Here is a 27,990-nt window from a genome sequence, read left to right on the forward strand (position 1 = left end):
AGCTGTCACTTAACATGTGAATGTTCAGGGGCAGCCTGGGGGTCTTTAGAAAGCTCTCCCTCCCCTCTCCCCTCTCCTCTCTCCTCTCTCCCCTCCCGCCTCTCTATCCTCATCTCCACCCCAACCCCTTTCCCTTTTTTTTCTCAAGAAGCAGCATGGAGTTTCTGCGCCAAAAAAGAATCTTGGAGGAGGAGGGGGAGGTGAATGGGGAGGTGGGGGAGGAGGAGGGGCTATCAGAGGGAGGGGAAAGTAGGAGGTGAGGTGATTCTGCTGTCTAACTGTCTGGCACACAACACTGGACTAACACACAACACACACATACACACACTTGGAGCCTGGGAGTTAATGCCATACCAGCCGAACCCTCGGGGCAGGAGTCATGGAGTTATCCGAACAGCACCCTCTCCCATGGATCAGGTGCACACCATGCAGACTGGGATGTACGAGAATATAGTTCATTGTTGTTTCTCATCATCATAAGCCCGTTTGAGGCTGGAGTTTGCCTATCGGAGGAGAAGCAACAAAGGAGAGAGAGAGTTAGAGAGAGAGTGAGAGAAAGAGAGGAGTGCCGGTTGGTGGAGGAGGGGGGGCGTAGCGATGGGAAGGAGAGTGGGACATTGTTTCCCTGTGACTGTGGGCAACGGAGAAGCATGGGTTATCTGAGCTGGTGTATGTGTGTGTGTGTGTGTGTGTGTGTGTATAGGAAAGGGGTTGTTTGAATGAAGGGGTGTGTAAACATACATGGTTGAGATTGTGTGTGTGTGTATGTGTGTTTGTGTTGGGAGTTTGCTCCAAGGAAGAAAAAAAGCTACCCAAAAAGATGCTCAAACCGGACTGGGGGATTTTTCTCTTCTTTCTCCTTTTTCTCGCGTCATCTTCTCCTTCATTTAAAAACGATGAATGAAGAGCCGCTGGATTTTTTCCGTTAGCCATTTGTTCTCTCCTCTATTCTCAGGGGGTAAGTAAACACTGCACAAAACCGCCCGTCTTTTCATTCAAAAGTTAGAGCTGAAGTTTGGTGGGGTCTGTGCAGCTAGGCAGGCAGGCAGGCAGCAGGAGAGCGATGCAATGTGGAGGGCTGCCTCATTGTCCTCGAGAGCTGCTGGAATGAATTGGATGTGAGCCGCGGTTCACAGGAATTTTGCACTCATTAGTTTTCAGAGTGTGGCTGTTGTGAGTAAACTGTCTTTGAGACAAAGGGAGAGAATGATTGATTACCTGTAGAAATAGCTATTAGATGACCGTGTTCATCTATAGGTTGTTGATGTGTGCTAGAATGAGATTTGAATAATGATTCTAAAAACTGAGATGAAAAGGGAGAATTTCAAAAGAATGGAATATTCCAGAATAGACCAGAATAATTATGCGTCTCAGAAGATGTTTTTGGGTGCACTTTTCAAGATTAAATGATTTACTGCATGCAGGTGTCATGTCACTAAGGTCATGCGGTATCACCTTAATTTGATACTTTTTGATGCTTTCCAGTGCGTCCAGTGACCACAAGAGATAAAGTGTACTTTTCATTTTGCATTTCACATAAGTGATATTTTCCGCTCATTTTCAAATGGCCACCAAGAAACAGCTGTAGATCTTTCACTGGTAGAGGTGAAATACACGTCAACCTTTTTAATTCCATGAGAGGTTGTTGTTATGACTCTCGAGGGCGTACCCTGCTGCCATCTTTAATTAGAAAACCACTATCTTGATTACAGGCACCCTGCTGATGACACTATGTATATTGGCTGTGCAGGTTTTCAATGTATTATTATAATCAGACTTATAATTACACATAGGACCGTTTTATCTATTAGACTCCACAGGCTGGCACATGGTATGTGACAAAGCACCAGTCCCAAAGCATGTATCATGTTGGGGGTTGAGCATGCGGTACGCCTCATGGCTACTTACAGTAAACAGACCTATCTCATCCTCTCTACTGTTAGTGTAGTGGATGAAATGAAATACTGGCTGGGTATCTTGAGGGTTTTCGGTTACGACATGTGGGTATCTTCTGCCCCCATGTTTTTTGTCTGATGGCTGCAACTGGTGTAATATGTTTCCATCCATTTTGGTTTTGAGTGACAGAAGACACTAAAGTATGCTTTGTTCATTAATGGGATTACCCGCACCGCGTGCCCTCACATAGATCACTCGATGGCCCCACGGTCGATGTGAGTAACTCTCCATCATGGTCATCTTAATTTGATTCAGCGCAGGATCCTGTCTGTAGGCATGTGCTGTAAATCAATGGCTGCTGGGTGGGAGTGGGCGCATCCCTGAGCCACGGGCTGCTCTCAGCAGGTTAAGTGAGGAGACAGCGCGGGTCATCCTAGATGACTGGGGAGCTGAGTGCAGGGGTGGTGTGGTGTGTGTGTGTGAGTGTGTGTGTGGTCGGGGGTGGGGGGTGGCTATTTTAAAGAGCGGGATCCGTATCACTTTACTGGCCTGCAGAAATGGGTTAAGTGGCTGAGTTAACTGGGTCATTTAAGGAAAGAAGGTACCCTGGATGAGAGCCTTATCGGAGTGGAGGGGCAGCATCGCTCTTGGCAGCCAAAGAGTGAGAGTCACACACTATAAACACTTACTGTAAGGGTGAGGACGACAAAGCTCCCGCGTCCAGATGGCACTTGCTGTAGTCATGACGACTGGTGCCATTTTGGACTGTTGTGATAGCATGCAGTGGAAGACCCGTCGGGGTTGCCATGTGTCCTCCTTGACCTTTTCGTTATCATCACCGGCACAGGCCCATCTCGCCGCCCTGGTGTGTGTGTGTTTTCTTTACAGCTGAGCCCTCTCTCACCGCCAAAGCCGTGGAGAGAGAGAGAGAGGGAGAGAGTTGTTAGCTTTGTGGCCCTGTCTGAAAGAAGCTGATAGGATGGAGGGAGTGTAGCCTCTAGCTTGTGTGTTAGTTTTCCCACCAGTATACCTCTGGGATTTGTGTGTGTGTGTGTGTGTGAGAGAGAGATTTGCTGACAAAGGAACCATTTTTGAACAAGTTCCACCAAAAGGAGATGCTTATCTACAGTACAAAGGACCATATGCTTTAAATAACAAATAAATGGATAGCCACTAAATGGCAGTGGCATCAACATATCTTTAACTTACTAGCTGAGATGGAAACTGTTAATACAGTGTATCCATTCTCACATTCAAAACATTAATCCTGAGTCCAGCTTAGGTCTCTGATCAATAGGCTCAAGGTTAATGGATTGGTGGTTGAATGGAGCAGTGGATCTCTAACCACAGAGAGAATCCCATTCTTCCGCTCTAGCTGGTTCACAATCGCTGGGGAATCTCCATGTCCTAAATGTCAAGCCACCAGTGACAGGTTGCATTTATGTTTGCTCAGCCAATTACCAGAGAGAACCAGCTAAGCAGATCAAAATACCATATGGCACATAATATTATCATCCAGACAACATGTTGTTGTGTGTTGTTGACAGGGTAAGCTTTCAAAAAGCAGACTCAGTTCGAAGAGATCTTTAAAACGTTACATCAATTGACAATGAATTACAAAAGTCGCTCATATTATCTATGGTTGTAAAATTAAACAGTGTGTATTTTCTTCTTTGTTGATAAACAGGCTAGTTCATGGCAACCTTCAGTTGACACATCTGCTCACTCAAGCCTGCATTCATTAAAAATGTGCAATATGCATGCACTGGTTAATGTAAAAAGGACCACTAACAATACAGGTTTGGGCATGTTTGGTCACGTTGGTTATGGGACTGACATGTTAGGACAAGTCCCACTCAAGACTACCCTCACAGGGCTCCGGTCAGCCTTTCCCACAAACACAGAGTGTACAATCGAAATGATTGATTCCTGGGGTGCAACTGGATGATTTTTAGAAAGTAACAATAAATCCGTTCACACAGCCATCAATGCAAGAGCTTTCCGCAATTAGTTCTTTTCCATACAGTCAAATTGCCCCCCTTTTCATTTTTGTTCTCCTCCACTTTGTGGGATGGGAGTAGGTAGGAAGGAGACTGAATGCTTAATTTTGTTTTTGCTGCTCCAGTGAGTCATAAAACCACCCTGGGTGTTTTGGGTCTAGCTTCCCAATGTCCCGCATACTGGTCAGCATTGAGACGCACTGATCCAGAATGGCATACAGTGACCTGAACTAACCTGCAGGAGTCAACATCCAAATACCCCCCTTACCACACACAAAAGTACTACTGTTGAGGCTCAGCATGTCTGCCAGATTTGCCAGAGGACAGTAATTGCGCGTCATTTTCCCTTTTCTGTCTGAGCACTGAGTGGTGAAATGTCAAAAGTCGAAATCAGAAATATACAGTTAGATACTTTATACGTACAGTATACTTGCAGACACTTGGTATGGACTTGTATAACATTATAGTGGAACATTATAGTGGATGTTTTGTTGTGAGTTAATAGTTGTGAGGAGTAATGTGATATGTGATGCCAATTCACAGAAATAAGCACACACACGATTGGGTCTTGGTCCCAGAGACAGTGTTGACCCTGAGGACAGGCTGTGGAGAGCAGAGTGGGAGACATTCTTGTGCTTTTGCCTGAGACCCTTTTATGTCTGGCTACCCCCCGCAACAACCCCCCCCAAACAGCCTCCTCCCCTCTATCCCTCCTCCTCAGTGCCATCCTCCACAACTCGGAACAAGGAGATGAAGCAGCATTTTTATGCCTGTCATATTTGATCAAGGGCTAAATGGATTCCCAGGGCCAGGCCGAGGACAGGCTGGCAGGGGAGCGTGGCCTAGCCTGCCAGGCGAAACAGTGGGTATCCTGGAGCACTCAGCCTCTGTGGACGGCCCCTGTCAGTTGGATTTCTATGCCCCAGAAAATTGTAGCGTGGTGTAAGTGTCTCGGGCGCGGGCCAAGAATGAGATGCAGGGATTCAACCCCCCTCACCCATGACATGCATTGGACCAGAACGGTGGTTTTTTCAGTCAGAGTTACTGTACCTGCTCAGGGTGAAGGCTGGGACTGTGGCATTGGTTTGGCCAGACAGAGAAAGAGAGAGAGAGAGAGAGAGAGAGAGAGAGAGAGAGAGAAAGAGAGAGACAGACAGACAGGAATCTCTTTGTGTGAAAGGGAGCTGCAAATAAACTGAAAATTGTTGTGTGGTGTGGTCTTCTGTGGCAAAGCCAGCTGAGCCCTGTGTCTGTGCGAAGCTAGCAGCAGGGCTAGATCGAACACCTCTTCTTTATTTGTGACTGAACCTTTGTTATTAGACTTAGCCTATTCACTCAACAACCCCCTCCATCTTGTGTTTTAGGCAGCAGATGCATTGTTTGCATGCATGGCCCAGGAGCCTCCCCTAGCCTCTCACCTTGCTAGCCAGTGGGCTAAAGGATCATGGGTAACCTCATCAGCAGGCCCAGTTGCCTGGGCAACAAATCCAAGCACGTGCGCACAGACGAGGACTTCCTGAAGGAGTGCTACCAGAGACGGCGCGAATGGCCACTGCCCGAGCCTCCGCGCCATGATGGGGAGGAGGGGAAGAAGCGGGAGGACACGGCGCCCAGCCCGACCCTGGAGAAGCCCCGGAGCTCACCGGCACCCACGGTCACCACCACCAGCACTCTGGACAATGCCTGGCGCAGCACACCCTCGCCGGTCAAAACCCCCCGCAACGGGTCCTTGGCCCGCAGGACTAACCCCCCGGAGTTCAGGCACTCCCCACTGGGGCATTACGACCGGGGGACGCTGGAGAGGCAGTCCCCGCTGGGACACTACGACAAGGGGACAACTCTGGAGAGGCGGACCAGCCTCCAGAGACGGGACTCTGGAAGTCCCTGGTCGTGGAGAACGCCGAACAGACCGGAAGTCACCGAGGTGACTGAGGTGACAGAGACCATTGTGACGGAGATTGTGGAGGTGACGGAGTATCCGGCAGCAGGGAAGGGCGGTGACCCCGTTGTCACCAGGACAGTGAGGGTCCTCACGGGAGCGGCTGAGGAACTAGCAGAGGTCAATACAACAGCAGTAGCCAGAGCACTTTCTCTGGACTTGAACCAGGGTTTAGGCTTCTTCCATTACCATTTGCCATCCTCAAAACAATCCATCACATCTTTTCTAGCGTGCCTTCTGTGAGCTTTACTCATATTATTTACTTCATGCTTTGAGATTGCGTGACCAACAGTCTATAGCCATGTCTACTGGATTCATTTTTTATTCCTACCATAGCGTAACTGGTATGATAAAGCATATATCTGGATACATGTTTTCAGCAGGTGTTTTGATTTAACAAAGGATGGATCAAATCCTACTTACATGTATGCCATCTTGTTAAAAAAGTAGGCTATTTGGGCAATTCCACGGAAAATTGACTTTTTGTCACATCCATAACGCCAGTGACATGCCTTGGCATTTGTATAATGTGAATGATAACATTAATTTTTTGTGCATTTATTCTCATGTACATTCTTCAGCCCAAAATAGCAAATGCTCAAATTGTATGTAATCATTCACATCATACTGTACCATACCATCACATTTTATTGGCGTTATGGATGTTACAAAAAACATAATTTTCCATGGAATTGCCCATTTATTAAAAACTGCTTGCTCAAATGTCGACTGTTTCTAATGTTATATCAGACCACCTGCAGGAACCCATAACCTCCATATTCAGGAATGTAACTGGCTTATCTCTGATATATCTAACTTGCAGCTTCAAAGTGATGGCCAGTCAAGTTCAGACCAAGACTCCAGTCTGGACAGATGGAAGGTGCTGTTGACACACATTTCTGCTTATGAAGCCTCAATGTGCCATATCTCAATGCACCATTGTAGCATGTTATTAAATTAGCGTAATCTAATTTGACCAAATCTAATCTAATTGATCATTTCGTGCATTTTCATCGTCTGTGTAGGGTGCCAGATCCGCCTTGACTCTGAGAGATGAGTTTGGGGATCCGGAGACCTTTCAGCAGAACCTGGATGCCCTTCTTACATGGGTGTCTGAGATCGAAGAGCTCACAGCCAATCAGAAACCTCCATCCTCTGAGTTTAAGGTGGTGAAAGCACAGCTCCAGGAACAGAAGGTAAGGCTCAATCTGTTGCATGTGTTCTATCCTACAGCCAGCCCAGGTTGGATACAATTAACTTTAATCAAATATGATTATCTCATTAGGACCGGTCCAGATTTTGAAATGAATCTCAGCTTGTATATGAACTGAATGTATTCACCAGATAATGTATGTGCATAAAATCCTGTGCAGCCATGAAGTTATTTCCAGATCCTCTTTATTCAGCGTTTACCTCCATTCAATATTGAATTGAGAATTTTCACGGTAACTAAGTGCTAGAGAAGGCTTTTGTGTACAGTTCCTCATGGAAAGAAAAGCAAGTCGCTCACCTTTCAGCTCGAGCCGGCTGCTTTTGTGAGTTCGGTGCGGGTGAGGTGAAACATGCCTGGATGCAAACAATGCTGACTTGACACATGAGACAAGGCTTTGACTCCGGGGCCACAAAGGGTGTAGCTCCATTGACAAGGCACGTTTCACTGCATGCTTATTCTCAGGCCTAGCAGTGACTGTGCTCCTGGCAAGGATCATAGGGGCCTAGGGGACTGTTTTTTCTTCAGAAATAGACTGTTATTCCCCCTCCTTTGTCACGTTAATTGTTTGAATGCATCACTTAAAACAGTGACTAGATTTGTTATTCATTAACCAATGTGAAAAAGTGCTAGCTGACTCCAAGTTCAATTTGCAAGAAACTCAACAGATGTAATGAATGAATTTCTTTTAACAGCTCCTGCAGCGCCTCCTAGAGGACAGGAAGCCCAGCATGGATACGATGATGTCGGAAGGCCCGCTCCTGGCCGAGGGCCTTGAGGGAGAAGACGGGGAGAAAACCAGACAGAAACTCTCCAGCCTGCAGCTCAAATGGGATGCCTTGCGTCTGGGTGCCGAGAACAGGTCTGGGCTCGATATCTCGACATCCCGACATTGTCCAATCCAATTTCAGGCTGGCTACTGCTGGTATGATATGGGGGCTAATTAGCGATTATGTTGCTTTGCGAAACGATTGGTTGCATTTGTAGGCGGGCGAGTCTGGAGCTCATCCTGCCCAGAGCCCAGCTGTTCCAGGAGAGCAGTGACCAGCTGCAGGTATGGCTGATATCGGTGGAGCAGGACCTGGCCGAGCTGCGCACCGCCGAGAGAGGGATGCTCCATCTGCAGGAGGCCACAGAGCAGGCCAAGGTAAGGGTGGAGGAGGAGACAGGCATGTCTGCCATACAGTGGAATATAATGGAGGCACTGATCTAAATAGATGGGGTGTTTGTATGTGGTGTAATATTTTGGTATGTAATAAAATAAAACAAAATAAGATCAAAAGTGCAACTTTTTTCCCTGTTGTATGTATTTAGTTATTTATTTATTTATTTATTTATTTATCCATCTCTGATTTCTGTTGTTTTATTTTACAGGCTGTACAGGATCAAATCAAGTCCAAAAATGTTGATTTGTTGAATCTGCAACAGAATAGCCATGATCTTATGGAGAGGGTTTCAGGTAGGCCTGCTTTATAAATTTCTTACCTCTTTTCTGTTATTCAAATGTTATTCTGTTATACCCACTGACACTGACATATCCTGTATACGAGATGCACAGGCAGATGCATAGATTGACCAGTACACCAAAGAATTTTGTATGTGTTATTGTCACAAGCAGATGGATAGATTGACCAGTACACCAAAGACTTGTGCATGTGTTATTGTCCTCATGTCCACTGCTCTCTGCCTCCACCCGCTCAGACGAGGAGTCCCAGCTGGTGCAGGAGCGCGTGGACGGCCTGAGGATCCGCTACTCGGTGCTGAGTCTGAGCAGCGTGGACGTGCTGCAGAGGCTGGAGCAGGCCCTGGAGGCCTCCAGCCGCTGCACCTCCAGCCAGGAGGACCTCCACCTGTGGCTGGGCCGCATCGAGAGGGAGCTGCTGGGGGCCGGCAGCCAGGCTGCTCTGGGGGCCGGAGACGCAGCGCTGTGTGCTGCCGAGAGACAGAGGGTGAGGAGCTGAAACTCAGAATGAGACTACTCTTACAGCACTATAGTTTACCAGTTTAGTGTACTCCAACACTAAAATAGTATTCTTATAATATACTGTACTATATAGTTGCTGAGAATGAGACTACTCTCACAGCACTATAGTTTACCAGTTTAGTGTACTCCAACACTAAAAAAAAACTAAAAACTAAAATTCTTATAATATACTGTACTATATATACTGTACTATATAGTTGCTGAGAATGAGACTACTATTACTGTGCAATAGCAATAATAATAAGTAATATAGCATTCCTAGAATACTTAATATTCTAAATCTAAATATCATAATATAATTATTATGATATTCATTCTTAGGAGAAATCTGTGTGATTTCTTTGTTTGTATGGCATATGCCTTGACTGGTGTGTTTTCTCTGTGTTAGTTGGAGCAGGCTGTAGAGAAGGAGATGGCCTGGTTTAGGGACACTGCCCGGGCCTTGGAGGATCTAAAGGCCATTACCCTGGACTCAGACCTCATCTCCTCTCAGCTCTACGAGCAAAAGGTGATTACAATGCATTAAGTCCTTTGCTTAATTCATTTACCTTCTTTTCAACCATTGTGTTATGCAAATAAGGTACAAGTATGTTTACTATTTTGCATAGTCTTGACACACCACATGCTCTTCTTGTTAGAGTTGGAGCTTCTATAATTGCTATTATCCAAAGTCACTTGACAAAAAAGGTCACCCACAATGTTTGTATAATACCATTCAACATTTTGACGGGTAGCATAGTTGTTTTCCTCAAGATTAAACATCTCTGGAATATAACATGAGATTTTAAATTGGATTACTTGCATCTCTTCACAGATCCTCTCAGTGGAAATCCTGCAGCATAGGTTCAACATCGAAAAGATGATGAAGATCTCTGAAATCCTACGAACCTACGGTGAAGAGGGGGAGACAGAGGGTCTCCAGGTACTATGTCTTACCTGTCACCAAAGAACACATAACCTTACAGTGGAGCCAAGTCTATGGCGTAGCGCCCCTCATGTCTGACCTTTCACAAAAGAACACAGACCCTTACACTGTAGCCAAGTGTATGACGTAGCACCCCTCATGTCTTACCTGTCACAAAAGAACAAAGACCCTTAAACCGGGGCCAAGTGTACGATGACGCAGTGCCCGTCATTGAAGTGGCCGTGAGAAAGGCCGTGTTGGTTTAAGGGCTGGCTTGACCTTTGCTTCTCTCTCTCTCTCCCAGGTGCAGCTGGACGCCCTGCAGGAGCAGTGCCACGTCACCTCGGCCACCAGCTCCCACGTGGTGCTGCAGTTGGAGCACGCTCAGTCCCTCCTCGCCCAGTTTGCCGAGGGCCACGCCGAGGTGTTGCCATGGCTACGGGAAACCAAAGCCCTGGCCGACCAGCTCTCGCTGAGCACCATCAGCTACGAGGCTTTCAGGGAACAACAGGACCTCTTACAGGTGCGAGAGAGAGAGAAAGAGAGAGAGAGAGAAAGAGAGAGAGAGAGAAAGAGAGGGCTGGCCTGCTTCACTTCAAGGACCAGTGTTTTTTTTCCCTTCTTTTTTTAATCTCCCTTTCTACCTCTTTTGCTCTCCACAATGATGTCCTTTCATGTTCCCAAATCCACTCTACCTCTCCATTCACTTTGAAAACACACCGTGATTGTGCCGAGATTAAACAAAAGACCGAAATGTTTATTCATCTCACCGATGTATTACATGCACAATATCACAGGGCCACAGGATTATAGCCATAGCTTTGTTCTCATTACGCTTGAGAATAAGGAAAATTTTGGCCTTATAAAAATTAAAGGAGTTTTTAATGATCTCATTTCAATGTCTATCACATTGATTCATTACAGCCCATCAAAACACCAACCATTTGACCAAGTTGAACACTGCATCCTAAATATTTATAAATGTTAGTCACTATTGCACTGTATAAAATGGTCACTGATCCCTGCTGCACTATACAAAATTAAGTGATTAATCTCAGATTTAGTGTCCTTTTAATGCTTTAATCATGTCTCCCTGTAGGGCCTAAGGGAGTCCATTGCGGAGCATAAGCCTGTGATAGCACGGCTGGGAATGCTGGCCAAGCGTCTGTCGGACCTGAACCCGGCCCAGGGCGAGGACCACTGCCGGCGAGCCAAAGAGGCTGAGGAGCAGCACCAGGCCATCAGGGAGCGGGTCAGAGAGGCGGCCAGTCTGCTGGAGGAGTCGCTGCCTCGCTTCACACAGGTGGAGCGCGCACACACACACACACCAACCGAGACACTATAGCACACACATGCTCATACAGTAGTAAGAATTATTCTTATGCACCACATGCAGACATAAAGCATCAAAATATAACATTATAACATTAAAATAGTATTTTAAATGATTAAATATAAGAAGATTAAACAAATGACATGGTATAAATCTGCAGCGTATTTCCAGTAAAGCTGTCATCTGTTGGGCAAACAAAATTTAATGGATACATTTTTTTTTGGCTAAGACCCTTCTCTCTTTCTCTCGTTGACACCCACAGCTGAACGAGCGGATGACGGTGATCGGGGAGAGCCTGGAGCGCCTGCGCAGCCGCATGCAGTCGGCGGCCGCGCTGCAGGGCCTGACGCCGCGCATCCGCGAGCAGCTGCAGGATAACAAGCAGACGCTGGCCGAGCTGTCCAAACTCGAGCTGGGCCTGGGCAGTGTGAGGAGTCAGGCGGACGAGCTGCTGGCCAACACGCAGGCGGCAGGACATGGCTCCATCGGCACAGGTGGAGCTCAGAGACAAGACAGCCATATTTGTTGTATTCATCAAAGACGACCCAAGACACACACAAGTTGTTTTTATCAAAGTGTTGCACTCACATCATATGTCTGCTTTACACCACGAGCACAGTTTGTCATACATTTTGACTATAATGCAATAATCCAAGTCAAGTCAGTGCTATATTACTAATACAATGAAACATCGCTTGGAATTTGGTTTTGTGTAATGCTCAGGGACAGAAAACACATACTCAGTTGCCTTGTGATGGTATATATTAGATTTTTATAAATATTAAATCTCATCTCAACCACATATTACTGTCCGACCACCAGCGATCCAGGAGAGAGTGTCCGGTCTGTCGCAGCTATGGCAGGAAGCCCAAACCCAGGCTCAGGAGAGGGAGTGCTGGCTCCTCAACCTCCTGGACCTCGCCGTGAAGTTCTGGAACGACGTGAGTGACGTCACGATCGGCCTGAACGATGCCCAGCAGGCAGTGCTGGACCTGAACGCCAGCAGGTCAGATTCAGAGACGATAAGGCAAAGCCTGGAGACCATGCAGGTACAGTGGACATCATACTCACCCATCCCAAGAACCACTCTTACTTTTTTCTTATTCTGTCTGGAATATGGTCATGTGGACATGACCATAGTGGACATGATTACATCTTATTCTATCTCTTCTCTTCTCTGCTTATCTTTTATCTTCTCTTCTCTTTTCCTCTCTTCTCCTCTCTTCTTTTCTCTTCTCTTCTCCATCATCAGACACTCCGAGAGGACATTGACGGCCTGCAGGGAGATCTTGACACCCTTGGCATACTTGGAATGGAGCTGATGTCGGCTTGTGGGGACACGGATAAGCCCGATGTTACAAAGAGCTTGGATGAGGTATGTGTTCCCATAAAAATGGCAAAAATGAAAAAAAAAAAACTTACAGTTGAAAATGAAACCTAGTGATGAGTGTAAGTATGAATGTTCTATCTGGTGTTTCAGCTGTACAGCGTATGGAACAACCTGAGTAAGATCTGGACTGAGTGCCACAGCAAGCTGGAGGAATCACTACAGATGGCTTTACATTACCAGGACACCATGCAGGTACTGTATGTGCTATCTGGAAATTATATTCTATGGTGTGTTACTGTATATAATCCTAAACTAACAGCCATGAAATGTATGATTTTCTTGACCATTTAATATAATCAATAGTGATTGACTTTGAATCTGTGATCATTTTCTGTCATCGTTCATTTTCTTATATTGATTTAAAGCTTAAGACTCTGTTATGCATCAGACACAGTTAAAATGTTGCTGATATGTGGTTGAACGATTTGAAAAGCTTGACAATATGTGCAACAGGACACTTTGAAGCTACATTAGTCAACCGTATATGTTGTCATATTTTCCCTTCACTGCCTTCTGTCTTTGCCAAATAGAAGTTGCTTTTAATTTGAATGTGTTTGGCACAATAAAGGCCTAGGCACCCTGTGGTTAATGTGATGTGTATCTGACAGAAGGCAATATTCTGCCAGTGGGCAACCGTCCTATGAATGATCTAGTCTATGAGCCATGCACTTTAGACCATGCTTGTGGAGTTGAGTCAACTTCTCTCCTTTATCCAAAAGCAAAACATTGCCTTCCTGCTTTGAATACAGATATAGGCAATATATTCAGAAATGTTTGCTTTTCCTTTGCCCAAACTGCAAATGCAGTTTCCAAAATGCAAATGCAGCATCAGTGTGCAATACCAAGAGGTATTACCTGTCATCTGCATGTAGGACCACACATGGTATGATGTACGAGGTTTGCGATGTGTAATCATTTGATGCCCTACAATAGATTACAATAATATAGTAATTCAGTAAATATATATATTTTTTGTATACATTGTGACCTCATGACTTTTTGTTTGTGCCCTTTCAGGGGCTGTTCGAGTGGCTTAAGTCTGCAGAGCTGAGGTCTACAGAGGAGTTTCTGGTGGGATCTGACCTGGGATCAGTGAAAGACCAGCTTTGTGATTTGAAGGTAGGTTGACTTCAGAATTCAGAAATACACAAGCCATGAGACCATATAGAGATGGTGCTTGTCTCACCCTGTGCAACCATCCACAGGAATTCAAACGGGAGCTGTACCAGAAGAAGATTGAGATTGAGAGTCTGAACCATCGTTTTGTATGCCGCCTGTCTCCGGGCTCTGAGCGACCAGGGTCGGTCTCACCACTGTGTGACTTCCGTCAGCGCTGGGACAGCCTTGAGTCTGAGACCGTGAGCCGACAGGTGAGGTCACATCTCACAGAATGTCCCTAATGACATGCGCTTGTCCCATACCCAGTCCTTGTCAGTATTCAGTGTCAAAATATGTACATTTTTGAATTATTTACTAGAAGGTATTCATGAAATCACATCTCTCCAATCATAAATCTGTGACATCATTTTATTTTCACTTGGAAGAAAAACATTGTAAAAGTTTAATTGAAGTATCTCATTGTTGTCTCGAAAGGGGAAAGATCCCTTTTTCTCCTTGTAGCTACAGAAGTCTAATGTGTTGTGGATGTGTTGCGGTTGTGTTGTGAATGTGTTGCGGTTGTGTTGTTGATGTGTTGCGGTTGTGTTGTGAATGTGTTGGGGATGTGAATGTGTTGGGGATGTGTCATCGATGTGTTGTGGATGTGTTGTGGTTGTGTTGTGAATGTGTTGGTGATGTGTTATTAATGTGTTGGGATGTGTTAGATAGATAGATAGATAGATAGATAGATAGATAGATAGATAGATACTTTATTGATCCCCAGGGGAAATTCAAGGTCTCAGCAGCATACAGACAACACATACACATTCTTTAACAGCATAAAACGTAATTAAAGTATATAATATATATTAGAGTATATTGCAGCTGCAACACTATTATACTACTATATTGCAGCTGTTATTGATGTGTTGCGGTTGTGTTGTGGTTGTGTTATTGATGTGTTGCGTTTGTGTTGTGGATGTGTTGTAATAGTGTTGAGAATGTGTTGTGGTTGTTTGTGCTTACAGCATCAGCTGGAGTGTGCCCTCCTGGGTCTGGGTCAGTTCCAGAACACGCTGGACGAGCTCCACTCCTGGCTGTCTCGCACCGCCGAGCAGCTGCAAGGCCCCCGGCCCTTCAGTATAGACCTGCAGACCTGTGAGATCGAGCTGGCCAAGCACAAGGTATGGAGCATCAGTGCTGCTCTTTCCTGGCAGTTTTAACTTGCTATCTGCACAGAGAGAAAAATGAATGCTGGAGTGTATCAACACAGGCTCGATTTTGAGCTTAGAATAACCCTTTTAACCTTCTAACCAAGTTTTGGTAGAATTACATCTTCTCCTCTGATAGCTACTTTGTTAATTTGATGCCCTTACTACTTCATGCTATCACACACAAAGGGCATCTGATCACATTCATCACTTCTGCAATTCTCTCTGCAATTTTCAACTAATTTTGGGTAATTTATCACAATTGGTCTGTTAAAGTTAAAATTGACTGGTATTTAATAGACAAGTTTATCTAAAGCACCATTTGGAATGGCGGGTTCGCTGATGGGACCCAGGTTGACAGACTGGTTACCATAGCGCTACTCACACCCAAAAAACACATTGGTATGTGCGCCAGATACAGGCTACACATAGAATAATGGGTTACACTTTACTTGACAGTATCGACATAAGAGTGACATGACACTGTCATGAATGTGTCATAAACAAGTCATAAACGTTTATGACATAACGCTTCTGTCATTAAGTGTCATTCGGTTTTTGTCATAAAGTTAGGGTTAGGATTAGGGTTGGGGTTAGGGTTAGGGTTAGGGTTAGGTTTAGGGTTCATGTCACTCTTATGTCGATACTGTCAAGTAAAGTGTTACCGGACAATGTATCAAAATGATCATGATGATCATCAGTCTGTGTTTAAGAGAACATCCTCCAGCGACAACGCTTTCTCTGTGTCCCTCCCAGGTGCTGCGGAATGACGTGATGTCCCACGTGCACACGGTGGAGCAGCTGAACCAGGCTGGCCGAGGTCTGCTGGAGGCCGGCTCAGGGGACAGTCCCCACGGCCTGCAGCCTCGTCTGGAGGGCCTGAACGAGCGCTGGGAGTTTGTGCGCTGCGAGACCGAGCGCCGGCAGCTGGAGCTGGAGAACAACCTCAGCCAGGTGGGGCCTCATACATGCGTTATATACACAGGAAAAAAACAGACAGACACACATAGATAATCACATGCAGAAACTGACGCTTGGAGACATGGCCATACTCTTGTGTTAATCTGTTCATCATCCTCAGGTCCAAGATGTTACCATGGAGATCCAGGACCTGCTGCAGTGGCTGGAGAATACGGATCTGAGGTTATCCTCCAGTAAGATGGTGTGGGGAATGCCAGATTCAGCCAATGAGAGGCTCAATGCACATATGGTAATTCCAGTTCCACTGATTGTATTTTTTTTTTCAATGATGTAAAAGGCTGGGTTTTAGAAAACACTTGAATGTGATGCTTGTTCATTCCATGAATTCATGTAACCGCTAAGCATTGGTTGGTCACTCTACTCATTGGTTCAAAATGAATGGACAAATGGTTGATCATTAACACTGTGGAGGACTTCTGTAATGCTGCTTACTATACATTTTCTAGCTATGCTCTTTGCCTATTAGACCAAAAATCCAACATGGTCTAGTCCTGCTAAAGTTTGATGGTCTTTCTCTATCTCTTCCCTTTTAGGAGCTGTGTACTGAGATGGAGTCTAAGATGCATGCCTACACAAATGTGAGGAATGCTATCCACAGGATGTTGGAAGCGAGCGATGTGGCCCGAGGTTCAAGCACAGAGCACAGTGTGTGCATCCTAGAGCAGAAATGGAACACTGTGTATGCGAAAATGCAAGAACGCAAGGTCAGTGGGATTGCACTGAAGGCTGTTTCTTCTCAGCCACAACAACACTAGAATATTCAAAAGCATGTGGGTCAAGATGTCCTGTTAAGAGATATATGATGTACCCGTCTGGTTCCAACAATGTATACGTTGTTTTTGCACTATTCTAACTATTCTCTAGGTTTACATGATTTTCAAATCATTGCATTCTGTTTCATTTACATTTTACACAGTGTCCTCGACTCCCAACGTTTTTGGAAACAGAGTTGTACCATAATGAAATATACATTGCTGGTGTACTGTATGATATTGTGAACAATCTGCAAGTAGCCTACAGTATTTTATATAAGCCTATGATATTGTAAGAACTCTTCTACTTGAATATTTGCGATGCATTGGGTGGCTCAGCCAACAAACATTAAGCAGCGCCATCTAGGGAAATGGAGAATTGCAGCAATTACAATACTTTGGCCCTGTGCATTTTAGGTGGGCTACACATAGTTAACTGAACTTGGGCTTTTGCTGGTTCTTGTCTACCAGGCTAAGTTAACAGAGGGACTGAGTTTGGCTAAAGAGTTCAACAGTAATGTGCAAGACCTGCTGAACAAAATGGCCAAGTGTGAGGACTCTATTGGATATTTATCATCTCCGAGCTTTGTCCTGGACACCATCTGTGGCCAGCTTCTGGATCATAAGGTGAATACAAGAGTGAGTGAGTGAGTGAGTGAGATGAGAGTGAGTGAGTGAGTGAGTGAGTGAGTGAGTGAGTGAGTGAGTGAGTGAGTGAGTGAGTGAGATGAGAGTGAGTGAGTGAGTGAGTGAGTGAGTGAGTGAGTGAGGCTATATATGTAAATGATTAAGTTAATGGGTAAGTGATGCAATGTTATGCAGAGAGAGTGAAAGAGGGGAAAATCTGTGTGTGTGTGTGTGTGTGTGTGTGTGTGTGTGTGTGTGTGTGTGTGTGTGTGTGTGTTATACAGTGAGATTAACCTAATCCTCGTCCAACTATTCTGTATGCACCATAACCCAGGTGCTGGTGAGCGAGGTGCACTCATATGGAGAGAGGAAGACAGCCATGGAGAACGCGGCGTCCAAGCTCACTGAGCTCAGTAGGAAAGAGGACTGTGATGTGGTGCAGAACCTGATCATGACGGTGCAGGACCGCTATAGGAAGCTGCACCAGCGCACTATGGAGAGGGGCAAGATGCTAGAGGAGGTCAAGAAGCAGGCCAAACAGGTACGACAGCAGACAAGCTTTAGGGAACGATCAGATAGGACGCGCTTTTGCCACTTATAAAACACGAGGTGCTCTATGTTTTCATAAAAACGTGGGCGCTTTTCCGCTTGGAGTTGAACTTTTTTTCAATTCGAGGCACTTGGGGTGCCTCCGCAAAGACGAGAGGTACAGCAGGAGCAAAAAACGTGAGGCACTCTGGGCGCATGAGTGGCGTGCAAAACGCCTCTTCACTGCATAAACTGCATCCTCTCTGATTGTTCTATCACATATACTGCCTGTCACTAATCACTATCGTAATGGTGTGGTTCTGCTTCAGCACTATGATTTGGTGCCCAACATTCTGTGTCAAGTTTTGCTGTTGATAATGACCAAGGGTTTCTGTTTGACAATGGGATAATGTATTGTTTAGTAACTTCACTTCCTGTTTGGCTTTGCAGTTTAATGAGTCATGGCACCTCCTGCTGGACTGGATGACGGAGGTGGAGCAGACTCTGGACACTCATAAGGAGATCGCCGTGTCCCATGAGGAGATCAAGGAGCAGCTCACACAGCAAAAGGCACAGCCTGCTCCATCCACTAACATACTATGAATATACTGCATTATATATATATAGCAGCATCTGTACCTGTGATTCAGCCTGTTCCATTCACACACATACTATGGATATATAGAAGCATCTGTACCTGTGATTTAGCCTGTTCCATCCACACACATACTATAGACATATAGCAGCATCTGTACCTGTAGTTCAGCCTGTTCCATCCTCACACATATAGAAGCATATGTACCTGTGATTCAGCCTGTTCCACCCACACACATAATCTGGATGTGTAGAACCACCTGTAACTGTGATTCAGTAGAACTTAACAGAAATGCTGTATTTATGAACCTATTTAATCCCAGGTGAAGTATTTTTAGAAGTATAAAAGCTCAACATGGATTTTAGAGTATTATGAATGTATTTCATCCAAAGTGAGGTGCTTTAAGTACATGGCCTCTACTTATTCTTGAATGTATATCAATTCAGTACTAAAAATATTTCTATTTTTACTGGTTTACTTGTAGGAATTCCAGAAGCTTCTGAGATCTAAACGGCCTATGTATGAGGCCACTCTGAAGAATGGACGGGCCCTACTGGAGAAATCTGTGACCGAAAGGACAGGCAGCCCTTGGAGAATATGGTGTCTGAGCTCCGAGACTCGTGGGATACCATCACTGGGAAGTCCATGGAGAGGTCAGGAAATTCATGGCTCATTTTGAATGTTTTGATAGGTCATTCATTGATTTATAGGTCATTCATATTCATTTAGAATTTTTTATTATTTTATTCAGTACATTGAAATATGGTGAAAAAAAAGCTAAATTACATAAACGTAATTGTACATAATTACATATACATAAATGTAACTTAAATGTAATCCATCTGCAGACAGCACAAGTTGGAGGAGGCTCTGCTGTTTTCAGGGAGGTTCAGTGATGCCCTGCAGGCTCTGAATGACTGGCTGTACCGAGCAGAGCCACAGCTTTCGGAAGATGTGCCAGTCAGGGGAGAGAAAGACATGGTCAATAATTTAATCGACAAGCACAAGGTGGGATCAATTACATTAACCACATTTTCAGTCTTTATGGTTAATTGACTGTCTATTATAAGGTAATGTGTAATGTGTAATGATCAAAATTTGATTAATTATTTGTGGTGCAACTACTAATAGTTTGCTGACTGTCCATAATTGGCAATAAAAAAAACATTAGGAAAGTTTAGTATTTTATAATTTCTTAATTTAGTAATTTTCTCATAGCATTGCTGAAAAATGTCATCTTAACTACACCATTAAGTGTCCAGTGAAAATGTCTAACGTCTCCTCTCCTCCCTTTTCCTCTCTGCAGGTGTTCCAGAAGGAGCTGGGCAAGCGCGCAGGGTGCATCAGGACCCTGAAGCGTTCGGTGCGGGACCTGACGCGGGGCAGCACGGCCGACTCCCACTGGCTGCAGGAGCAGATGGAGGAGCTGGAGGTCCGCTGGGAGGCCGTGTGTAAACTGTCCGTCTCCAAACAGGCCCGGCTGGAGGAGGCTCTCAGACAGGTACACAACACAACACAACACAACAACGCTCAAATGTATAGTGCTAAACACCGCACAGAAGGATAAGCACCCCCTCCCTCCCCCTCCCTACTCTGAGCTGTCTTCTGTATTGAGAGAGATTCACTTTTGTCTTATTCTTGTTTCTCATAGGCAGAAGAGTTTGATACCAAAGTCCACTCTTTCCTGGACCAGCTAGCGGATGTGGAGAGGGCCCTCAAATACGGAGTGATCCCTGAGGAAGAGGATGCTCTCCTGGAGTTCTGTAAACAACACAGGGTGAGTAAGGATTTCACTATCATCTCGGTAACCAGGCAGAATGGTAGTAAGTTATGGCATGCTAGCCTGGAAACCAGCCCCAATTTAACCCCACCCACAGAATTTGAGATTGGGACATTCGGTCTGGACTTGCTCAATTGACAAGCCTCTATGAAAACTTGAGAATTGTGTGGACCAATCAAATCGTCCAGGCGGGCTTTATACAATAATGGACAGATGAGGATCGGTGCCTATTCATTCTCGTGACCTGAGTGCGCTTCGGTTGCAGCAGTAAAAAGCTAGAAGTTTATGTCACTGACATGGCTGTTGTACAAGATATTGACAGTACAATAACTTTAAATGAACTGAAAACAGTGATTAAGTTTTTGTCGAAGGGTGTGTTGGCTGTTCTCACAACAGCATTCACAGTAGGCTCTTTTGTTGCTCTGAGTGGTTTGGTTTCCCAATTATGTGCAGAGGCATTTTTTCCCCCGTATTGGTTGAAACATGCCCCATAATCACCTCCCAGTGCTCCGATTCCAGACTCAAATTCTGAATAGAATGTTGAGTATAGCTACGTCAGGCTATAGGCATGCAATATTTTGGTATGAACTGTTAGCAACTATATATAGTTGTAAGATTATAGAGTAAGAGTATAAAGATTTGGAAAAGAAAAATAGTAGTTTCTTTTTTTTTTTTCAGGGTGGGTTGAAATGTTACTGTTATATTCCCTTTCCCCTTGTTCTGTAGGAGTCCATGAGTTCTCTGAGCTGCCAGGAGATGGAGCTAGAGTGCATCCGTACTCTGGGAGAAGAGATTCTATCCTCCTGTCACGCTGACTCTGTCATCACCATCAAGTCCTGGATCAGCGTCACCAAGACACGCTTTGAGGAGGTGAGCACAATAGAATTCAGAATCTGTGCTATGTCATTTGAGCATGCTTAGTAGGATTTTATTATTGTACCAACTGTGCTAAAGTTGTATCCACTTACCATGGATGCAAAACAGTCAATCATAGTGCTTTAAAACCCATTAAATATGATTATCTCACATGAAAGAACATGAGCAAGAAATACCATGCCGCATGTCCCTGTATGGATCTGAGGTGTATCCTGGTCTCTCAGGTCCAGTCATGGGCCCAGCAGCAGGGAGAGAGGATCCAGGGTGCCCTGTCCACCGTGGAGGCCGAGCGAGAGGAGGTGCAGAGACTGCTGGACTGGATCAATTCCGCTGAGGAGTCTCTCCACCTGCGGGACCAAGAGCCTCTGCCTGAGGACATGGAGCAGATGGAGGAGCTCATCACTCAACATGCGGTACTGACAGACATTACTAATCACACACAAAAGCATTGTGTTATAGTAGATAAACTGACCGACTATAAAGACAGACTCCAGTAGTTGATTACACTACTAAATCGCTTCTCTGTTCCTTTAAAGTATACAGTATATTCAGAGGTTTTTATTTCTACTAATCTTACACACTGTCTAAAGATCATAGATTATGAGCAAACTATCTGTGGACACTGTTATCAATAATGTATTGTCAAGGTTAGGGTTAGGGGTTGGGGTTGGCTTCGGTAAAGCTAAGATAAAGCAATAGTTCAAGACAAAAACACACTTCTAAACTTGTTAGTCTTTGCTGAGTAGCTTAACTCATTATAGCAATACAACAAGTGCCCCTGTTTAAATGGCACACGGTTGATCTGAGGGCTCTTTCACCCCTTCCTGTAGGTGTTCATGGAGGAGTTGAATCGTAAGGCACCCGAGGTTGAGAACGCCACAAGGTCCTGCAAACAGAAGCACATTCCTAAACAGCAGGCCTCCCCCAGTCGCAAGACGCCAACCAGTGAGTGAAAGTTCAACCAGCTTTCAGTTATATCCATTAGTATTCATAACATAGCATCATGTCAGTTCATAGATGCTGTTTGTGTGTCATTGTACTTAGTCAAATGCAAGCTGTAAGTAACCTTTGGACAGAAACTGTTTCTAGTAAAGCCAAGATAATCGCTTTGTTTCCAAAGACCACAGTTAATCTCTTTTCCTCTCATTCTCTCTCTCTCTCTCTCTCTCTCTCTCTCTCTCTCTGTGCGTTTTGACTTGTGCGGTTTGCAGGGAAAAGAGGTGCCCTGAAACCGCAGCCCTCCATCACACTGCCATTGGAGAACCTGGAGCCCCACACCCCTCATCTCTGTCAGCTGGTCAGCTGCTGGCGACAGCTCTGGCTACTCGCCCACACCAGACAAAACAAGCTGGATGAACACCAGCAGAGACTCAGAGAGGTGCCTAGATCCGCACATGAAACACTATATGTATTTGCACAGGCATTCACTTCTTTATGCAAATGGTGAGATAGAACTATTACTGTGAGTTATATACAGTATTAAGTCCTTAGTATCATCCTCTACAATCCATAGTGCAAGGACTGCTCAGAGACACTCCACTCGCTTATTCAAGGATTTTATTAAGGGTTTTAAAGCCTGTGTTGTGTGTTTGCTTGACATTTTGTATGTATTTTCTTACGAATTGTGTCTTTTGACCAGTTGGAGGAGTTTGCCAACTTTGACTTTAGTATGTGGCGCAAGCGCTACATTCAGTGGATCAGCCACATGAAGTCACGTATCCTGGACGTCTTCCGTGGTATTGACAGGGATCAGGATGGCCGAATCAGCCAGAAGGAGTTCATCGACAGTGTTCTCGCCTCCAGTAAGCATTCTCTTATTTCAAAATGTGTGTGTGTGTGTGTGTGTGTGTGTGTGTGTGTGTGTGTGTGTGTGTGTGTAAAGTGAACCATGTGTTTTGTCTGTATGCTGCTTCAGGTCTGCTGCACCCTGAAGAAGCATACAGGCCAAACTCATTTCTTGCTGTCAATAAAAGGTCTGTTAATGCAGTGTGTAGTGGTTAGGGATTTCTGTTTAGTGATTTATCTCAACAGAACTGTAGAGTAAACTGTTTATTTGTCATGTTTGTTTGTTCAGAATTCCCCACCAATGTACTGGAAATGAATGCCGTTGCCAACATCTTTGATCTCAACAACGATGGGTACATCGACTACTATGAGTTTGTGAGCGCTCTTCACCCAAGCAGAGATCCATACAGGCGGCCATTCGATGTAGACCAGATAAACGAAGAGGTATCGAAGAGGATCATAGAGCACTCAACTATTTACCCACTCAAGAAAATGTGCAGCCATTACTACTGTGTAGTATATCAGATGCCCATTGGCATGTTCCTGTGTGTTTTATAGGTGAGCAGACAGGTGTCTCAGTGTAACTGCCCGAAGAGGTTCCAAGTGGAGCAAATAAGTGCCAATCGTTACAGGGTAGGTGAATTTTTGGGTGTTTTTTGGGGGGTTGAGGTGTTTGTTTGTTTTTGGGTGTAGGTGTTTGTTTGTTTTTTTAATCGTTTGAGGTCTGTAGTGTGTTTCAGCTGTATGAAAAAGTTACATCTATATGAAGTCTCAAATGATTTTATTTTTCTGTTCCCTCTCCTTGCTGGTGTGTGTAGTTTGGAGACTCTCAGCAGTTGCGTATGGTACGTATTCTGCGCAGCACCCTCATGGTTCGTGTTGGTGGAGGCTGGACAGCTCTAGATGAATTCCTCGTAAAGAATGACCCTTGCAGAGGTACGTACAACCAGATCTGATGATGTTCCCCATTATTTGGTAAGATTAAAGTACGTACTGTAACTATGTAATCTAGGAAAGTGTATCATAAATATTTAACTAATCCTGATGACTGTCATTGCTCATGTGAGTGCCGAACCACTAATGAAGGGTACGGTACTCTCTTTTGAAGATAATCTTTATAATAGTACAGTACAGTATTTATTTATACTGCAGTGTGCCATAAAAGGACATCGATCAGGTGGTCCCCACTTCAGGCAAATGGAGACATGATAACTATGAGATAACCCCAAGGCTGTAATCATAGTACGCTTTGAAGGGGACATGTCCCCCCCCAATATTCAAAAATGCCTGTTACGCAACAGTAGTATTACTCACTGTTGTCCAAAATAATCACGTGTTACAAACTGGGAAATTGTATGCTAAATGGGTAAATAACTGGGAAATGGTATGCTAAATAGGTAAATAACTGGAAAATGGTATGTTAAAAGGGTAAATAACTGGGAAATGGTATGCTAAATGGTATGCTAAATGGGTAAATAACTGACAGAGAAAGGGAGTGCAGAGGTGAGATGATCTCAGTTGATTGAAGTAAACTGCGGTGAATTGAAGAAACCTGATTACAGAAAATTGCTGGGAATGCTGAGAGAATGCTGACTGGCCGTGCACATTAATCCTCTCTTGAGCCATCACTAAAGTTGTAGAATACCATGGAATAATGAAATACCAATTGAAAAAAGATTAAGTACAGATTGGTCATTATTTCTGAGAAATTACGCACTGCCTTCTCTCTCTACCCTTCGTCTCCTGTAGCATTTGATCAGTGCTCTCTTTAAGTTGAACTAGGGTAGTGCTTAACTAGTACTAGCTACTACAAACTATTGTTATCTAGAATACATTGAACACTGGAATATTGTTTACACACCGGTAATCACATAAGATGAACACAGAAATGAGAACAACAGTATTATTAGACATTGTTTAAAATAAATCATATACACCCCATGTGTTCATGGATTTGTACATATAATAGAATGGCAGGAACCCCCCAAAATGTTGATTCCATGGCTACGGCCTTGGATAATCCATTTACTGTACATCCTACTCTGGACTCCACAGTGAAAGGGCGGACCAACCTGAAGATCAAGGAGAAGTATCTGTCCCCGGACTCGTTCGACACGTCAGGCCTAAGACAGGGCTCTAAAGGGCTAACGGTGAGCCGCTCCAACTCCAGCCTCAGCCTCTACAGCAGTGCCTCAGCCCCCACCAGCCCCCTCACACGCAAGGTGAGCACAGCGCAGCCTCCCAACCCTCCCACAACACTAGTCTTATTATGATTACATCTACATATACTGTAGTTACTTAGTGCACATTTGGACACATTTTATCCAAATCGACTTGCATATGTCAGTTATATTACAAGGGCCACTGTCCCCAGAGGAACTTGGGGTTAAGTGACTTGCTCAAGGGCACAACGGTGGAAGCCGGTTATTGAACCCACAACTTTCCAGGCTACTGCACGCTAGCCCATTATCATACCATATGATCATCTATTGTTGTTTTATATGTGATAATATATTGTTATTTTGTTGTGTTCTAGTGCTATAATATTGTTATTATGATTATTGTTATTATGATACATGATCGTGTTTAACAACCTGTTTAATTGTGAATTTTCGGGATAATATATGAACAGGCGTATCCACACTTGTGCCTCAATCGTATTTCCACAATGGTTAGTATCTACCTAGAGCTTTAATTAATGCCATACCAAGATCGGTAGCTGCTTAGGGATCTGGCGTGGCTACTCCCTCCTCCAAGACGCTAAACTGGCCAAACTCCTCCATGCTTCAGTTCAGAGAAAACATTGTTTTATTGACTTGACTTTTGCCTTGTTGTGGCTCAGTCATGAATCCGCCAGAGTTTTGGGCAGGAAAGACCATTTTCCACTCGTTGCAAGTTACGCTGTCACTTGTTCACCGAGGGAACCTGTTAAGGTGTCTCTGACTGTCAGGTTTTTCCACCTTCTGTCTCGCGCATCAAGACTTATGCATCTTTGTTTCCCATTATTCTGCCCCATGACTTTGTGGAGCTCCCATTGTGTGTGGTGTCACAGCCGAAGTCGTAACACGCTAACATTATTTGCCTGCTGGGCGTCTTGCAGACTCTGCTGCGGAGGAGTTTCTCTGGCGACCGCTGCATCCGACCCAGGAGCTCCATCGCGGCTCTGGGAACAGAGATGTCATTCCCCTCTGCAGGGGATGATGACTCACTCTCACCCTCAGGTTCGTGCTCTGTCTGTCAGGCAGGAGTCTGTGGTAGTTCTGAATTGATTCCAGATCAGATTGTCAGATCATTGTTCTGAATTAATTGAGTGAGGCACCTTTTTGAGCAATGTTGTCAGGCAACCACATAACCAGTTCCATTTATGCTGATCGGATGATCGTGATGATCTGCCTACTGATGAATAAAGTTCTCCAGAAAAAAAAATGGTTGCCCAACATCAGTGGGAACATGGCAGAACCACAATAATGTGGAACATTGCCCAGCAACATTCCTCAAAAAGTTGCTCCATGTGTCATCAGTTTAGGAGGCTGTATATGTATTTTTAATAGATATTAGCACCATAATATGAAAGAATACAAACCAGTGCCATTTTCATTTGAGCTGACGACTAATGTTTCAGTCCATTTTAGTCTCCTATAATCTACAGTATGCTTCATGTGACAGCCATAGCACCTCTTACATGTGCTCTTACTGGATCTCTTCATGATATCTTCATGATAAAAACCACCACTACCTGAATTCTTTCAAATCCATCTGCTCATATTAATAACAGTTCAGTCAGTGACCACACTGAAACTTAAGTATTGGTCAGATGGAAAAAACTTTGTGCCAGCCAAAGTCTTCTCTGTTCAGATTCTGTGTTATAGTGCCTTAAGTGTTCAGAGATGAAGATGTTATAATCTTAAACTTGACTCTTTCAGATGAAGCTGAGAGACCTCCAACATGAGGTCCTCTAACCCAACCCCAACCATTACCACCACAGTGACCAAGAGGCCATGCCACAGAGCACTGCCTCAGTACCTGGGGCCACTACACAAGACGAAAGGGAGACCAAAAGGGAAAAGGCCTGAATGACCTATGAGCCTGACAGAGCCAACAGATTCCCCTAAAGCTCACTGTTAACCTCAACCTCCCGTATCCCACCACATGATGCAGATTTCTACCGAGAAGCCAGGCAGTGGACCACACATTGAGTCACTGCTTCTCGTTTCTGCAATGTTTTTTTGTTTTGTTTTCTCATCTGTGGGCCTGGCCTGATGTTCACCAACATCTGGCTAGGGTTCTTATTTGAACTGGAAATAACAGAATTACCCTCTCTCCCTCCCGTCAGCCGTGGATGTGACGCTCCAGTCTTGGTCTCCTGCAGGGGCTACACAGTATCCTGGAATTGTGAAATGCGTCATTAGTGGAATGTATTGCATGGGGTCCTTGTCGCATGTTGCTTCGGGTCAAAACCACTGTAGATTATGTAGCGTGATTCTGATATCAGATCTGTGTTGTGGACAGCCATGGTTTCCCCCTCAGTGGTCCTGTGGTGAGGCAAAATATTTTGATGAATTCAACATATCTTCTCAAAGACACTCAAAACTCTGTCCTCCCTGTGGTTTTTATAAACACCGCGGGTTACTCAAGCTTCTCTGTGTGTGTGTGTGTGTGTGTGTGTGTGTGTGTGTGTGTGTGTGTGTGTGTGTGTGTGTGTGTGTGTGTGTGTGTGTGTGTGTTTGTGTGTGTGTGTGTGTGTGTGTGTGAGTGTGTTTATCTATGTGTGTGTGTCTGCCTGTATGTGCACAAGTGATACAACTGGAAATATGATGTGCTCACTTTCATTCCCTTTGAGTAGAAGAGTTCATGAGCTATGACAAATTGGTGGTAATGCTCAGAGACTAAACTGAATGATGCCCTGTGAGCATTGCTACACTGATGTCCTTTGTAATTAATGTTTATAGCAGTTTTGATGTTGACGGTGAAAGTGATTCTTATGGTTGGAGTTGATCTGTACTCTTTTGTAGAACTTCCTCAGGTTTGTTGATGTCCTCTCATCTTTTTGTTCTTGGGACCTTGGAAGGCTTAGAAAACACACTTAAAAAAGAGTATTTGC

The 27,990-nt window shown here is 44.6% G+C and overlaps 1 protein-coding gene across 1 annotated transcript; it reads left to right on the top strand.

Annotated features, from left to right (window-relative positions):
* The first annotated feature begins 298 nt into the window (after positions 1–298).
* Positions 299–27,973, top strand: macf1b (microtubule actin crosslinking factor 1b). The gene is given in 41 exon segments (XM_048260334.1): positions 299–958; positions 5,261–5,955; positions 6,659–6,715; positions 6,861–7,031; positions 7,741–7,907; positions 8,033–8,192; positions 8,420–8,504; positions 8,747–8,994; positions 9,418–9,537; positions 9,844–9,951; positions 10,238–10,456; positions 11,033–11,236; positions 11,529–11,760; positions 12,089–12,315; positions 12,519–12,641; positions 12,747–12,848; positions 13,674–13,775; positions 13,862–14,026; positions 14,783–14,938; positions 15,722–15,919; positions 16,047–16,175; positions 16,480–16,650; positions 17,170–17,325; positions 17,660–17,866; positions 18,304–18,423; positions 18,933–19,014; positions 19,017–19,101; positions 19,297–19,456; positions 19,755–19,949; positions 20,100–20,225; positions 20,955–21,098; positions 21,329–21,517; positions 21,935–22,049; positions 22,316–22,482; positions 22,744–22,906; positions 23,179–23,333; positions 23,448–23,522; positions 23,708–23,825; positions 24,945–25,111; positions 25,990–26,110; positions 26,813–27,973. Coding segments are annotated over 40 exon segments (6,330 nt in total). The 5' UTR covers positions 299–958; positions 5,261–5,340; the 3' UTR covers positions 26,839–27,973.
* Positions 27,974–27,990: the final 17 nt, after the last annotated feature.

This window comes from Alosa alosa, chromosome 13 (genome assembly GCF_017589495.1).
Source record: "Alosa alosa isolate M-15738 ecotype Scorff River chromosome 13, AALO_Geno_1.1, whole genome shotgun sequence".
Classification (NCBI taxonomy): Eukaryota; Metazoa; Chordata; class Actinopteri; order Clupeiformes; family Clupeidae; genus Alosa; species Alosa alosa.